General features: G+C 39.4%; 1 protein-coding gene across 1 annotated transcript in view; it reads left to right on the top strand.

The window, feature by feature from the left end:
* Window positions 1-16,748, top strand: part of ror2 (receptor tyrosine kinase-like orphan receptor 2) — a 69,733-nt gene that overhangs the window by 44,678 nt on the left and 8,307 nt on the right. Inside the window, exons 3-7 of the mRNA XM_040157363.1 lie at window positions 602-889; window positions 1,307-1,337; window positions 14,774-14,895; window positions 15,032-15,346; window positions 16,317-16,571. Coding sequence (XP_040013297.1) covers window positions 602-889; window positions 1,307-1,337; window positions 14,774-14,895; window positions 15,032-15,346; window positions 16,317-16,571 — 1,011 coding nt within the window. The remainder of the gene's footprint in view (window positions 1-601; window positions 890-1,306; window positions 1,338-14,773; window positions 14,896-15,031; window positions 15,347-16,316; window positions 16,572-16,748) is intronic.

Here is a 16,748-nt window from a genome sequence, read left to right as displayed (position 1 = left end):
GAATTAAAAAGTGAACTCAGTTTAAAAGCGACATTGTCTGCTCCTGCCTGTGTATCTGAGCTCTTTTGTTCATATTTTGAAACTCTGTACATCCCAGATAACAGTATTTTCCTCGGAGAAAAACTCCACAGGATTCCATAACTGTCAGTGCGTCATTGCTAGGAGAATGGTATGAAAGGGGATGAAAGTAGTGAATTTAGTAGTGTGATTGGCCATAATTGTCACAACACGGCCACCTCTAATGTATGATGCATATTATAAGCCCACCTTGTTTCCAAGTGCACTGCAGGTGTGTGAGGCAAGGCTGGCCATGCCCTTGGCGCACTGTGTCCTTGATCTTTGCCAAATCAACAACACTAAAAAGCATTGGCATGAGCGCATCAACAAAGCGACTGGCTGTGTTGTACACCAGTATGACTGATTGGATGTCGCTGAAGAATGAGCCAATGATTGTGAAGCATGAAGGAAACATCTGTCAACGCTCTACCTCTAATAATGCTATGCTCTATAAATGTCAGGTTCCTGTAGACCTCATTTTTGCCTGTTAATAAGGTTTAATGCTTCCTCTAATCTTTAAACCGTACTGTTTCATCTCCTCAAGGTTATTTCCTGGAGTTCCAGGAGCCAGTCAACAACATCACCCACTTCCAGGGCGAGACAGCCACGCTGCACTGCAAAGTGGCAGGGAATCCACGACCTTCCATCCGCTGGCTGAAGAATGACGCCCCTGTGGTCCAGGAGCAGGGACGCATAACCATCCGCAAGACAGAGGCAGGATCGAAGCTCCGTATCCAGGACCTGGACACTACAGACACTGGCTATTATCAGTGTGTCGCCTCCAACTCACTCAAGGTTATCTCTGCCACAGGCGTCCTAATTGTCAAACTAGGTAAGGTTCACATTATTTATACATAGGCTTAGTTATTTAGGCCTAAACTATATTTACAAAATTTTGAAAGTTAAGTGTTTAATTTATACACTGTAAAATGTGAATGAGTGAAACACTCCGTTAATGATTGCCTGGTTTTTGATCAACATCTGTTTCCACAAAATCTCAGTGACCTCAGTGGCTTGTGCAGAGAGCTTGTTTTTTGTTTTTTTGACCGATGATGTCATTAATGACCCTTAAATGTTTCTTTGTATTGTAACAATTGTAAGATCTAACATATTAGTTGTAGTTTTTTAAGTAACCAAGAAGCAATGCATGCAGAGTTGTAAAGCTAAATAGATCACTCCTTAATATGAATGATATGCCTGTTAACACAAAGTGTAATGTTTTATATGTGTTCTCGTTTTGGATTAACAGTACAGATGCCCACGCATGGCCCCGATCAAAAGTAAGTGAACCCCTTATACAGAATTGCGTGATTGTCAGAGTGTGTGTGAATAAATGTCCTAACTAAATGTAATGGCTTCTTCCCTGGCCCATGCCTCATCCCTCCACCAAGTTTGGTGCAAATTGGTTCAGTACATTTTGTGTAATCCTGCTGAAAATTAAACAAACACACCAACAGACACAGGTGAAAACATAAGCTCCTTGGTGGAGGTAACAAGTGGCAGGACAGAATGTTTGCTGAAGTAGCACTTGCAGTAGTAGAGGCGATAGTAGTATTAACTAGAGTAGTAGTGCTAGTGTTAGGAACGATCATATTGAAAGCTGTTTATTGTTTCTTTGGAATCTTAGCTGACTTATGAATTCCTACCTCCACTGTTCCTCAGTTTTTTTTAACTCCAGTCCTCTGTGGGCTGCTGGGCAACTGATGTGCAAACAGTAGTATGGTCCAAACATCACTCGAGGAACAATGCTGAAGCTGTTTATGCCATCTTTCATAATATTCTGATTCACTGCTATCCTGAAGAACTATCAGCTGAACTCCCTTTGACAACAATGCAGAAGGGAGAGGTTGCACAATAAGCGCATGAACACATCAATGTCAAACCATACTGAATTGATCATTTTGAATATACAGTAGGCCATAGTGAGCTGATTATAAAATTCTGCTAAATTTTTCTCAATAAAACCAATTAGACCTCGAAGAACCTATTACAGTGTTTCTAAGGGTTGGCCAAAAATCTTGATGCTCTAAAACGTGACTAGCGTATTTTAAATAATGATTAATTACATTGCATTTGTAACATTTTGAAGATAGTTTTCATTCTCAATTCAAGAAAAATAAGAACAGCTACCTGTGCAATTTAATGCAATGCAATAAATTCTGAAAATTAGAGAGAGGTCTTTTTTCAATTTTGAGGATGTCTCCAGTGTTTAATGCACAGAGCTTTTTCAAAGATACAGCTTTTACAGACGGCATAATACATTTTGATTTGCACCCAGCATGGGTGTGGACCGTTATCCTCGATTTAATGAAACTTCAGCTTAATGTGGCTGAAAAGCATCATTCACATAAATAAGTTGGCCACACCAACACAGTTTTTATAATGCAAAAACAATTAGTAAGAAAGTATGACTAAGGTTTTAAGTCAATAAAACTAAACCATTGTCATATTTTCATCTATCTTCTATTTGTTAACTTCACCATCAGCATGGATGGCTCAAGCTTTTTATGTTGGACAAGACAGTGCAGATCCTATTCAGATCCTATAAAGTCATATTTTTTGCATTTAAAAAAAAAAGGTGACACCCAACCAAATCTGCCAATAATTATGATTAAGCCCGTGCATCTATTCTGTTCAGTATCAGTGTAGTTTAGTCATGAAAGGTTCATACTGTAAAAGGTGTGGAGGTTGGAGTGGTGGATGGGCTTTGTAGATTTGACACAAATGGCCCAGTCATGTCTATCTCACATCAGCAGTCAGCACTGACATGTTTATTAACCATACTCGGTTTTCTCTTATCAGTTGTTTAAGGTTTCAAACTTAACTGTGTATCCATTTAGCTGCCACAACCATCTCAATCCTTAAAGGTTTTTATTTGTCAAAATATAACCATATGCTAATCACAGCCCTACTCTATTTCTCGTTTAAATATTGTTGGAAAACCAGACTGAAAACATTGAACATGCACGATTATATGATGTAAATATGCTCCGGTTACTTGTATTTGGCTTCATGTAACAACTGAATGGACTCAATGACAAAAGTAGTTTCCAACATGTTATACTTTCGGACCACAGGGGTATTATAATTAGTGTTGTGAAACAACAGATAAAAACTTTCTTAATGTTTTATAATTTTTCCTTGCATTTCTGAACTGTTCTTAATGTTATTGAACATTTGTTAAATAAACGGATATGTAGCTGTTTTAATAAAGAAAAATTAAGTAGGCTACTTTTACAGTAAAATATTGTACAATCATCATTAAGCCTGAGATATGTCTTAAAATTTCAATGAAACAGCTTTTACTGATTCATTTGACATGTTTGCTGTATACCTCTTTCAATCTTGAACATGGACTAAAGTACAAAAATCCTTGTTCTGGGTTTTACCCAAAAGGGTTAACCAGAAAACCTAGTAAAGCTGCTTTATGAAACAGGCCTCTGAACAATTCATTGTTTTTGAATTTTTTATCTGCCAAAATGCCAGGTGGGTTATGGAGTTACCTGTCTAGAAATCCTGTAAAATGTATGGTCCAATCATTGGGTTAAGGTCATGTTTGGTTTCCGATTACATTTAGGTTGGGGTTTAGAGTCCAGATTAGAAATTAGAAATTATCATAGCTAACAACCCTTTCCCTAATTAGACAAGATAAAGGTTTGTAGTGGTGAGGATAGATTAGAATGTGGTTTTTTAGGAACTGACTGTAGTTAATAAATATGCTGAGAAGTGTAGAAGTGCAAATGTATGTATTTGTAGTGTTGGAAGTGCCTGCCCAAAGCTAAAATTGGCATGTAAAGACATGTCAGCTAACAGTCATACCTCCAGTGCTTTGACTGAGCAGTAGAAATAGTGAAGACCTTGTGCTATGCTGCACTGACTGATGCAACCAAATGATGAGGGTAGCAGGACATGCAACTTTTTCTTCTCTCCGTCTTGTGGGTTTGACTCGCCAGGACGGGGCTCAGAATAGATTCCTCAACCAACAGTCAGACACTAGCTGGTGGTTTGGATAGGCCTGCTCTGAACTGGAAAGAATGTTGATTCATGTCCTCAGTCAGACTAACTGTTTCTGAATGCCTCTCCCAGGGAACCTACCTCATCAGCCAAACAATATGACTCCTTTAATGTCTTACATCTAGAGTTGGGGGAGGAGGGAGTATTCATTTTGAGAGGCACTGGATAGGGTACAATGCGCTTTTTTTGTCTTTTCAAACAGTAGGTGGTTTACATTTACATTGTATAGTTAATCTAGAAAGTCAAATCGCTTAACAGGCCAATTATTTTCCAATTAATTAAATAATTGTTTTATCTATAAATTGTCAGAAAATAGTGAAGAATGCCTGTTTTAATTTTCCACAGCCAATGTGATGTCTCAGGTTGTGTTGTTTTGTCTGGCCAACAGTTAAAAACCCAAAGATATTCATTTTACTAGGATGTATGACTAAGAAAAGCATTAAATCCCCACAGTTGAGAAGCTGGAACCAGTAAATGTTTAGCATTTTTGTTTAAAAATGACAAAAATTAATCAATCATCAAAACAGTTGCAGATTAATTTTGTGATGATCGACTAATCTATACGTCAACCATTCTTTACAGCTCTAACTGTGTTGAATGTAGCAATATGAGATAGGCCAACTGTGTCACACACAAGAGTATGATACAGGCGTACCATGTCACAGTATTGCATTGAAATCACAATAACACTATGTGGTAGAGCTAGTTTGGCCCTATTAAAGTGTCACAAGAGTATTATGAGGTAGGCAGTTTTGTCTGTATGACGATTAGTCTTCCTCATACTATGACAGATTATGAGGTAGACATGCTGAGCGACATCAAAAGTATGAGGTAAGTCGGTTTTAACACGACAATGCATAACAGTCACTGGCAGGCCAACTGTCACACTAAGACTGTAACTGTGACAATTAATGGGGTGGCTGTGGCTCGGGTGGTAGAGCGGGTTGTCCACCAATCACAGGGTTGTTGGTTTGATTATCCTCCAGTCCATGTGCCGAAGTGTCCTTGGGCAAGGCACGGACCCTAAGTGCCTCACTTGTAACTCGCTTTGGATAAAAGCGTCTGCCAAATGAGTTAATGCAATGTAATCTAATGTTATGTCACAAGATAAGCCTACTGTGTCACACTAAAAGTATGAGGTACACCAAAGATGTGAAAATAAATATGTATGATGTCAGCGTAATTAATGATAATAATAAAGTTTATTTATATAGCACTTATCAAAACCAGAGATTACAAAGTGCTTCACAAGGATAAAACAACAAAACAAACATAAACACATGCAGACAAATTCCTCAAAATTGACGGAATAAGGTAAAGAAAATATCTTCAGTAGCTAAACAAAAAAATACAAATACAAATAAGAAATATGACGATATATGAAATATTTAAAAGAGATTATTCAAAAGCCTTCAAAAAATGTGTTTTCAGAAGCGATTTAAAAGAAGATACTGATTGCAAGCCTGAGTTCATTGGGCAGGTGGTTCCAAAATTGTGTTGCCCTAACAGAAAAAGCTCTGTCCCCTTTAGTCTGAGCTCTTCAGACATGGACTTGTTGGTAGTTCCCATGTCCTGGGAACTACCAACAAGTACCAACAAGTCCCTGTCTGAAGAACTCAGATTACGTGCAGGTTGAGAAGGGGCAAGTTGTTCAGAAATACAATCTGGGGCTGGGCCATGAAGTGCTTTATAAGTCATAACTAGAATTTTAAAATCGATTCTGTAGTAAACTGGTACCCAGTGTAGATACATTAAGAGGGGAGCAATATGATCTCTTTTCTTGGTTTTTCTTAGTAGTCTGGCTGCTGCAATCTGTATTATTTGAACGCTATGAAGTGTTTTCTGGTTTGTGCCAGTTAGGAGACCATTACAGTAATCTAAACGTGATGAAATGAAAGTATGTATGATGGTTTCTGTTTCTCTGAAGCTCACACATGAATGGATTTTAGTGATGTTCATTAAATGACATTAATCTCTGAAATATTGTTGGAATCAAATACGACACCTACGGTTCTGACAGAAGACTTAGTGTTGTTTGAAAAGGGGCCAAGTAAGGCTTTTAAATCTATGTGCACATTGTCAGGGCCTCACTTTTACCTGGATTTAACCAAAGGAAGTTAGCAGATATTCAGTTTTTAATGTCAGTTAGACACTCTTTTATGGTGGACAAGCTAGTGGGGTTTTCAGGACATATATCTGCATATCATCCTCATAAAAATTATAGTCAATGCCATGCCTACAAATTATCTCACCAAGTGGGAGCATATTTAAAGAAAAAAGAATTGGTCCCAAAACGGAGCCCTGGGGCACCCCAAACTGTACTGTGGGGGGGGGGGTCATGGTCAACAATAGAAACAAAACATTTGCAGTTAGACAAGTGGGAGGTGAACCACTTCAAGACTTCAAGAATCATGGTCAACAATAGAAACAAAACATTTGCAGTTAGACAAGTGGGAGGTGAACCACTTCAAGACTGTCCCAGATAAACCAACCCAGTGTTGCAATCTACTGATGAGAATGTTGATGAGATGAGAATCAGTCATATCGCTGTGGACAACTCTAGTAATATAGAACATAAGTTTCACCTTAGTCAGCAGTCCTTAATAGATCATTTGTTACTCATGTTACTCATCATTTGTTAAAAAGCACAGTCTCAGTGCCATGGTATTTTCTGAAACCTGACACGACTTTAAAAAAAAGTTGTTGTATGGAATTGGTTTTCAAATAGTCAGGGACACAACCAGAGGATAGTGACAGATTAATTATAGTGAGCAACCAGTGGGCGATGGCATCTAATACTCTGTGGATGTATATGGGGGCATAATATCCACAGGACTAGATGAGCATTTATGGTCACACATAATGTCTATAAGTTTGTTTTGGGAGATTTGTGTAAAATGAGATATAGAAGTACGATTAGCACAAGGGGCATCAATAAAAGAAGTGCGAACCTCGATCTCTTATCTCATCCTATTTACATTGTTAATAAAAAAAGTTTTAAAAATTTAAACATTCATCATGAGAGGCTCCACACTGATTCAAACTGACAGGGTTTATAAAATGACCATTAATATTAAAAAGAACCCTGGGACTGTGCTTGTTAGACTGTATTAAAACAGAAAAATACATTTTTTAAGCATTTTTTACTTGGTCACTGTGGGAGGCCATCAGGTCTTTCATTTGCTGATAATGCACCTGGAGCCTTGTCTTTCTCCATCCACGCATTACTCTACTGCATTCTCTTTTAAAACAAACAATGTCATCAGTGATCCAAGGAGGCAGACTTTTAATACCCTTCACTCTGGATCTAAAAGGTCCTACTTCATCTATGGTAGAGGTACAGAGAGAGTTAAAATGGTGCACCAATCATGAGAAAGAGGGCATAATTCCTGTATCTGGCATCGACTAAGTTGCAGCCATGTCTCTGTTAAAAACATACAATTGTTGTTATGTTTGTTAAGAGTAAAAAGCGTTTGAGGCTAAAACACAGGCTCCCAGGGCATTTGAATGAAAACCATCTTTTCCATAGAAGGATGCACGTTGCCAGAAGAGATAACAATTGTCAATGAAAACAATTTCAAGTGTCTGGCATGCAAACTGTAGTCACATTTGGAGGCTGAGATTCCACTGTTATGAAGAAGATTGAGAAGGTCAGCTATATCATGCTTAAGCAGCACTGTGCTTTATCTTTTTTAGCCAACATGAACAAATATGTTGCAGATGTGTGGAAATGTATTAAGGAGTTTGGGGAGAAATTTTGAGATATCCAGCACTATAGCACCCGGCACGCAGTGTGTGATAGCAGATTTACTCTAATGTTCCTGATTATGCAATCTCCAACAATTATGGTTGGAGGAGGATTCCGCTTTATTGGAATGCCTCGCCATGATCCTCCTGCTGCTGAAACAATTCAGTGGTGGAGAGGGGATTTGTCGCTGGGAGTGCGCCCTCTCTGGCCTCGATTGCCTGTACCAACAATGATAGTATTAGGATGAATCCACTTTGTCAGAAAACAGTATGAGATAAGTCTACTGTGTCAAAGTAACAATATGATGTGAAAATAAAAGTGTAAGGAGGTCCTTCTGCGTCACAGAGACAGTAAGAGGTAGGCCAAACGCGACACAACAATAGTTTAAGGTAAATGTACTGTGTGACAACAGCAATATGAGGTAGGTCTATTTTATCAGAGTGGCAGTAGTACATATTTTTTTTCTCTTGTCAAACTCAGCGTCGCTACTGTGGTTTTGTTATTGTGATTTCAAGGATCTGTTCTTCAAAGTATATGTAATGACATGTACTGTATCTTGTATATATAATGTATACATATGTATGGTTTATGTGGGTCTGTAGTGTCCTTCTTGTTGGATTTTGTGATGTGGGGGGCTTTATGTTAAGGCAGACAGAGTCGGAGCACAAGTATTTCAATGTATTTTTGCTGGACAGCAACAGTAGGGTCAGTCCTATAATCACGAATGCCTGTAGCTAACTGATTGACTGACTGACTGAGTGATGAAGTTACACCTTTGGTCAGCTGGCTGAGTGTTAAAGTTTCCCCACTGCATGTTGGTCTTTCAAAATGAATTGGTGCAAGGAGCTTCTGTTGCATCATCAGGGGGGGGTTTACAGGCAGTGTTGCCAACTTAGGACCTTTGGCACTAGTTTTACCGACTTTTCACACCCCTTTAGGGACTTCCTCAAAAAAGAACTTAGCGAGAAAACTTTCTGGACAAACCTTGCTACTTTCCTTAGAAGAGAGTCAAGAGTTTTACCCCGTGAGCGCGAGGTCGGGCTTTCCCTCCGCAGGTGATCCTCTCTGTACGTCTCATTCAACTGACCGCACGGCAGCTGACACAGACGTGAATGAGCCTCTAACTTTCTCTCTGAGTGATCATTTTACAGGTAAATATAGCTGAAATCAAAGCACAGCCATTGTCTTTAAGAGCAGCACCTTAGAAATAGCTTTAAAGTGACTGCTTGTTAATATGTAGTCTTAATGGCCCATGTTTCAGTCCCTATCTCATAATTGTTCCATTGTCTGACAACAGAAACAGAAAAACATGTAAATGACAACAGCTTTATTGGGAATTCAACTGGATTAAACTACTGTATATTTGAGCACAGAGAGTAGCATAGAAGCCAACACATAAAGGGCTAAAACTGGCTGACACTAGGCAGAATGCAAATATGACACAGAGGAATCATGAATATGCTAATTAGCATATTACATCATCTAGCGACATTTAGCAAGTTTTCTAGCAGGCTTTAGCTACTTTCCATTGAAAGTAGTTGTTTACAGTGGTTCCACAACAGTTTTCAACCACATCGTCAGTTTCGCACGTTGGCCATACACGGCCAAATACTAGGTTTTGACCTAGTCTTGTTAATACACATGACAATAAAGTTCATCTGAAAACCATATTTTGTCACATGGTGAACCCAGCACCACCCTCTGACATGTTGTCTTTGTAGTTCAGCACAGTAGTATTACTCTGTGTAATGAGCACTGCGTCTTCTAGAGGCTATGAATGGTGCTCTAGACATTAGAATTTTGTATCAAACGTGGTAACAGGTGGCACACATTACAGTAGTAGATAACAGGCTGGAGCTTCCAACTCACATAAACACAAGGGATTTTCCTACTATAAAAAGTTCCATTCCAGAGAGATAGTGAGATGTGCAACGTTGTTAAAAAATGGTATACTAATTATTTTTATAATAATAAGAATTAGTCTGACAATTTGTGATTTTTTTGTACAGATTAAACAAATGAGATATAACATGTTAATTAATTAGCAGCTTGCTACTCTTGAAAAGAGCCAGACTAGCTGTTTCCCTGTTTACAGTCTTTTTGCTACGCTATGTGAAAGGTTGTGTCATAAGCATTCAAAATAATAAATATCATGGCAGCTAATAAGGCTTGATAAAAAAATAAGACTAAGCTGGTTTAGAAACTGTGCATTTATTTTAATTTCTCTTTTCTGTTTAATTTTTTTCCATTCTCGTTGCCTGCCCACATTTAGTTAATTTTTACCCATTCTCATAACCATTGATTAATATAAACATATTTTTTATCTCTTAAGCATAATTTTTGTGAGTTCCCCTCTGCTTTACAGACATGAGAGTGGTATCAATCTTCTCATGTAACTCTCAGCAAAAACACGAATAAGCAGTTAAATCTAATGGATACAGTTAGTAGATTAACTAGGAAAGAAACCTTTAATATGGACACACAGCAGAAACATGATGTACAAACACACCACTCTGACACACATTTAGAGAGTCCTGAACAGGAATTGTAGACTACAGTGAGTGTTCCTGATCCCCCTTTTCACAAACAAAGGGTTTATTCTGGTCAGGATGATACAGTAGATGGTTCTTGCTTGAAAGGTATGGCTATCACCCTCTGTTAAACATCCTTGTTTGCCAGCCATATTAATTGTGTCAAGGCTGAAATGACACTGAGTTGTGTGTGCATCAGTGCATGGAACAGATTCTTGGGGGTTAGGTTTTCATTTTGTTGGCCTACTTTAGTAGCGCTAGTTGTTAATGTAATAACTTCTTAACTACTTTGAATGCTTACTGACATCATTATTATTACATGAATTTGTCTTCTTTCATTATATTCAAAAGAAGTATTCAATTTAAGTGTCCAAAACAAAATCAAAAATGACATTCTACATCTGACAAAGGGATTCATATGCAGGCCTGTTACATTAACAGAGAGCTTCATAACATTCATAATGGTGCATTACTACACCATTTACAACAAATATTAATGTGTTCAGGGCCCCTGCTGCCGTTGGGCCCTTATGAACCCCCCACCTCCTACTCTCTGTGGATTGTATATGTGTAGCTCCATCTTCCTTTTATACATTTTCAAATATAAAATACTATTTATACTATGGCTTGGCTTAATACTTGATGGTTATGATTTACTGAGGGATGTACATCGTAATTGCCCAGTATGACCAGCTAATCAACATTTTAAATTCAATATTTAATTAACAGTCAATGTCAATCCATGGCTTTCCATATTGCATTAGTCCAGAGTAGTACCTGGACTTTGACGGATGGACTAGATGATCAATGCGCCTATGAAGAGCTCCATCAGGCCCATATATCGTCTGGACTGGTCTCCACAGAGGTTGCTGGTGGAAAGCCTGAGTTTCATTTCATACATCTGCATATAAAAAGCAGGTTCACATGTAATGCTTTTATCGTTCCTGAGCTGCAGTTTCTAAACACCATTGCCTGCTTGCGTTTATCAAACGTAATAAATAGTTGCATTTCACTCTCACTTTTTTCAGGCAGAAAGTCACAGAACACGACCCTGGAAGTGGCTGGCAAGCATGCAAGACACAGACAGACCAAGAGTTTCACTGCCAAACAAAGTTATTTGCTGTCATCAAACTTGGAGAGGAGAGAACACAATTTTACCTTACTGCTGCTCCTGCAAGTCACCCTCATGGTTTTTTTTCTCTTTTTTTGACCAGAGGGATAGTTCCGCTTCGTTCTTTCATCTAAGTTGTAAACGTTAACACCCACTTTGAAACAAGTGCGAGGCGGGGCCCTTGCGTAATTTGCAGGGCCTTAAGCAACTTATGTAGTGAGCGTACAGGGCCGTCCAGATCTGACTGTCAGAAAACATGCTGACATCAATAAAAAGGTATTGATAAACTCAGAGGCATTCCAATGGCTCGGATAATTTGGAACCAGTTCACAACTGGAACTGGTTCTCGATTCCCATCTCTACCTGCTACAGTAGCAATTATTCATAAAGATTCCAAACTCTGTCAAAGTGGGCTGCTAAATTTTGATTCAACCATAAGGTTGTGTTCAGACTTACATAATTCATTCGTAAAAAGCACAGCCACCATCATCCAGCAAGGCAGCAGAGGTGCTAACGCAGGCTACAGCAAAAAAAAATTGGCCATCCAGAAAAGAGGTTGAACCAGGCTCAACTTTTGCTGCATTGTAACATGACGTCATCCAGTACGTTGCTGCAGTGATGAAATACACACATTCCTGGTAGATTACTTTGTTACGTGAATACCGTATTTCTACTGTTTACCACATGATCATAATGAAGTCACCATGAAAACGTTCCAGTGTACGTTGTTTTAGTTTGATAAACCTTCAAAATCATGGATCTGTTACTCCAACTGTACTTCCTGGATCATATTTCATGTACCTGAAACAATGCAGCCCACAATGGGTTGCGTTGTTTTGGGGTTGTTTTCAGTCTGAATACCCCCTAACCTGTAAATGGACTACTACGATGCCATGAAGGAGTCAGCAGAAATCCTATTTAAAAATATTCACTACATCATTCCAGGTTCACCTCCCAGTCTTGGTTGGGCAGTGATACCAAACTATTGTGGTGGATGTGGTCTATAATTCCTTCTTTCCAAACCTGTTTGGACAGGAAAAGAATGAATCAAAGCCTGATACTTAAAATAAATACAATAGGGATACCTTCTCCTGTTAGTAAGTGATGATATGCAATAAGATATAATACTACGCTGCTGGGTCAAAATCAAAATGGACTTACTCTATGTCAGTCGTGTCTAAATTCACGTGCTGCTGGTAAGAACAAAAATATGTGAAAGAAAGAGTCATTGTCAATATTTCTTCCCATACTCAGCAGCTAATTGAAATGACCATTTATTTACTGGATGGATATTTACCATGTAAATCTGATTTTAGGTAATCAAAAGAAAAAAGTCTTTGTGTGTCCTGTGTTCTCCAGATAGGACAGAGCAGCAAGCACATCACTCACCATTAGCCAGCTTTGAGTATGAGATTTTAGTAAGCATGCAGATCTTTACTGTTTGTATATCCACTGCCATGAGCTCAGCCTGTAGCCTCGGTGACTAAGCTCAGCCCTAACATACCATGTGAGGACCTTTACCAAAGATACCAAAGAAGTTTGAAAATAAGATTGGTTGGCTTAACCAGCATAACTGTACAACACCAACACTGACCCAGCAGCTCAACATGCTGGCATGCAGCAAGAGTCTCCTTTTTAGTCACTGCTCCCCCACTCATTACTCATGTTAGTTTAGTGCTTAGTAATACCCAGTGCTGAATTTACAAAATTCTCTTCTGTGTTCCAGTAATTTTAGGTGTAGTTAACGATTTAACGTCAGTGGTGATAGTATATTCTAATGTGTACAGCATGTCCAGTGCCAGTTGTCTAATGTTATCTGTTAGTTACACAGACTGTATTCAGACTGTATTCACGGTGCCTATATTTCTCCTGTATTCATGTATCCATCACATTATACACTTCCACTTTTACACACGTGTAAGAAAATGTTACAGTTTCAGCCCTGGTATTAGCAGTAGGATAACAATATTGGTCAGTGGTCCATCTTTCCATCTTCACTAAGATATCTTGAGAACTCTTTCTTGTCTTGTATTTCCTTGAAATTTGCCAAAGATGTTCATGATCCCCAAATAATTCAGTTTTTTCTGTGATCTTTTGTCTTGCCAGCATCAGACCTTCATTCGTCTGTATACAAGGAATATCACAATCTTGCCAGATTTACATGAAATTCACTGAGCACAATAACAATCAGGAATTATGTCAATTTGAATGACCACGTGACCTTTCCTTTAGCACAGGAGAAACTTTTCATAATGAGCTCCACTCTTGGTGACGCCCTAAGAATAGCAAAATCATTAGTATTTACATTGACGTGTCCAACCCTTGTGGGGTGTAAGAAACATTGTAGCCATATAACAATAAGTACTTGTTATGGATGATTATATTTCCCAGACATGAGTGCCATCTAACTGCAGACCAATATCTGTAATCAGGAAAAACACAGTACATGTGTGATACACAAGAAGCTACCAGCCCCCCTGTCCTGCTGGACCACAAAAGAGACTTCTTCTTTGAGCCCTGTACTGGCCTAAAATTCCAGCTTTAGACTGATACAGTCCACTTTCCCAGAGGCACAGTGCAGTTTGCTTGGTTGTCAGCAGTTGACTTAAGTGTGCATTAGGGTTGTGTAATAACAGATGGTTGAACATGGAAGGAGATGGTAACGATGATGCATGACCATGCATGACTCCGGTCTACCTTTCAGGGTGTCCTGTCCTTATGGCGTACCAGCAGAGATTACAAAGGTTTTGAATGGTTTGTGGAAGACTCTGCCTACATGTTCTGACAGTTAAGCCACATAGCAGTGTCTTTCCTGGTCTGGGGTTTGATCTTCAGCATCCACTTGTTGTACCCATTGGCTTGGACCTACTGCAACTCCCTCTCACTATCTTTCGCCTCACTGGTAAGATATTGTGCACACAGAGCACAACATCTTACCAGTAAATACACTGTCCTTAAAACTCTAAGGACAGTGGATTTTTGAGGCTGGCATATATGAGTTCACAAAATCCAATAATGATGTATTTGCCAATATTCATTTTTGATAAGGTTCCTTTAAATGTGGTAATTGAAGATCTGAGACCAAGATATATACTGAGTGGGGCATTTCATCTTACAAATAATCTTGTAAGTGCTCTCTGGTGGACCAAGGCTGACTACCAACAGAGCAAAGTTGGTCACTGCCCCCTGAACCCCATGACACCAGACCCCCAGCAGCCCCCAAAACACAGACAAATAATGACGCTGCCATGTGCCATGTGCATTGGCACTAATGGGATGTTTGAGATGACAGCGTTGTGTTTTTCTTTTCAGGTCGCCTGAAAAAGGTTTCTGCCAGCCGTATCGAGGCATTGCCTGTGCTCGCTTCATTGGGAACCAGAGCATTTATGTTGAGTCCCTGCAGATGCAGGGGGAGAGTGAAAACCGCATCACAGGTAGGAAAATCAACTTAATATCTAGGTTGACATACTACATTCTTCAATGAACAACTGGGTATAATTCTTACAAAAGAGATCTGAAATTACATAAGCATTTGGGAAACAACATGTTTCTCTGTTTCTTCCCTCCTAGCTGCTTTCACGATGATTGGCACCTCCACCCACCTGTCAGATCAGTGCTCCAGGTTTGCCATCCCATCCTTCTGCTACTATGTCTTCCCTCTGTGTGACGAGGGCTCTAGGAGCCCTCGGCGGCGTCAGCTTTGTCAAGATGAGTGTGAGGCCCTGGAGAATGACCTTTGCCAGGCTGAGTACACCATCGCCCGATCCAATCCCATGATCCTCATGCAGCTGAAGCTCCCCAGCTGCCACTTGCTGCCACGGCCAGGCACGCCTGATGCTGGTTCTTGTATGCGGATAGGAGTGCCATCAGAAAAACTAGGTCCATGTAGGTAGATGCTATGGCACGCACACACACACACATTTCAATTATTGAAGTAAAAAACATCTTGCTCACGAAATCAATGACAAATGAATCATTACAACAATTTGCAGCCATAAGTGTAATACTAAGTGGAACTGGTCAATTAACCAAAAATTTACTGAAGCTGACGTCGTCTTAGCTTCCCTGTTTAATGCACTCAGAAGTACAAAGGAATTGCGTCAAACCCAAAGTACAAAGAACCAATCACTGTCTGTAAAAGTATGCTTTTGGCTTTTATGTGGGGGGGGGTTCAGTCTGCACTGTTTCACCTCACAGTTTTAAGGGATGTTACTAACCTTGTCTTCAGTCTAACTTGGATAGAGAAAACAACTCGAATGTTATTGAAATGTCAGCTGGGGTCAAAGGCAGATGTGGAAGAGCTGGTATAGAAAACAAAACCCATGTTGTCTTTATTTTAAATTTAAATACAGTTAGACTGGCACAAGGCTTGTAATGAGTTATCTCATACTTGATGTAATATATTTTTCTGCTGAAGGAATAGTTCAACATTTGGGGAAATACACTCATTTGCTCTCTCTCTGAGAGGAGGGATATCAATCTAATGTCTGTGGTAAGTACAGAGCTGGAGTCAGGGCGTAGTTATCCTAGCTTAGCATTTCTTAGGAACAAAATAAGGATATTTCCCAAAATATTGTGATATTCCATCCAAAGCATCCAGCATTATTTAGTTTGCTACATTAAGCTCAGAAATTTGAAATGGAAAATAAAACTTTACTGAATATGAATAACATTGGACATTATAGTCCAACTATAATTTGTGAGCATGGTTTATAAAGTTGCACACCATAGGACTATGACCTGATTCGTAACTCACTGAACTAAAGCTGTAATCATCTTGCAAACTCACAAAATGTAATTCCCCTCTCTTGTAGTGTTTAAGAGTATCCATACTGAGTCACTGTCTGCTCTACAGATTCCCCTTCAGACCACATCTGCTACAATGGAAGTGGGGCTGACTACAGGGGCACAGTCAGCATCACTAAATCTGGTCACCACTGCCAACTGTGGAGCGCTCAATACCCTCACAGTCACCATCTGTCCCAGGAGTACCCTGAGCTCTGGGGAAGTCACAACTTCTGTCGTAACCCAGGAGGCCAGATGCAGGCACCCTGGTGCTTCACCTTGGACCCTCAGGTCAGGATGGACCTCTGTGACATCCAGCCCTGCAGTAAGTACTATAATGCAGTAACTGTACACTTAATACTTAATTGGACTTTTAACATTTTCATTGGTGTGGTGGTCTGCAATTCTACCTATTTTTTGAACAGAAGACATCAATATATTATTGCATGTTCCACTAGCTGATACGACCCTCCACTATGCCAATAGCCACTCTCATTATAGT

The sequence above is a fragment of the Xiphias gladius genome, chromosome 20 (genome assembly GCF_016859285.1).
Source record: "Xiphias gladius isolate SHS-SW01 ecotype Sanya breed wild chromosome 20, ASM1685928v1, whole genome shotgun sequence".
Classification (NCBI taxonomy): domain Eukaryota; kingdom Metazoa; phylum Chordata; class Actinopteri; order Istiophoriformes; family Xiphiidae; genus Xiphias; species Xiphias gladius.
This window is presented reverse-complemented; position numbering and strand designations above follow the sequence as displayed.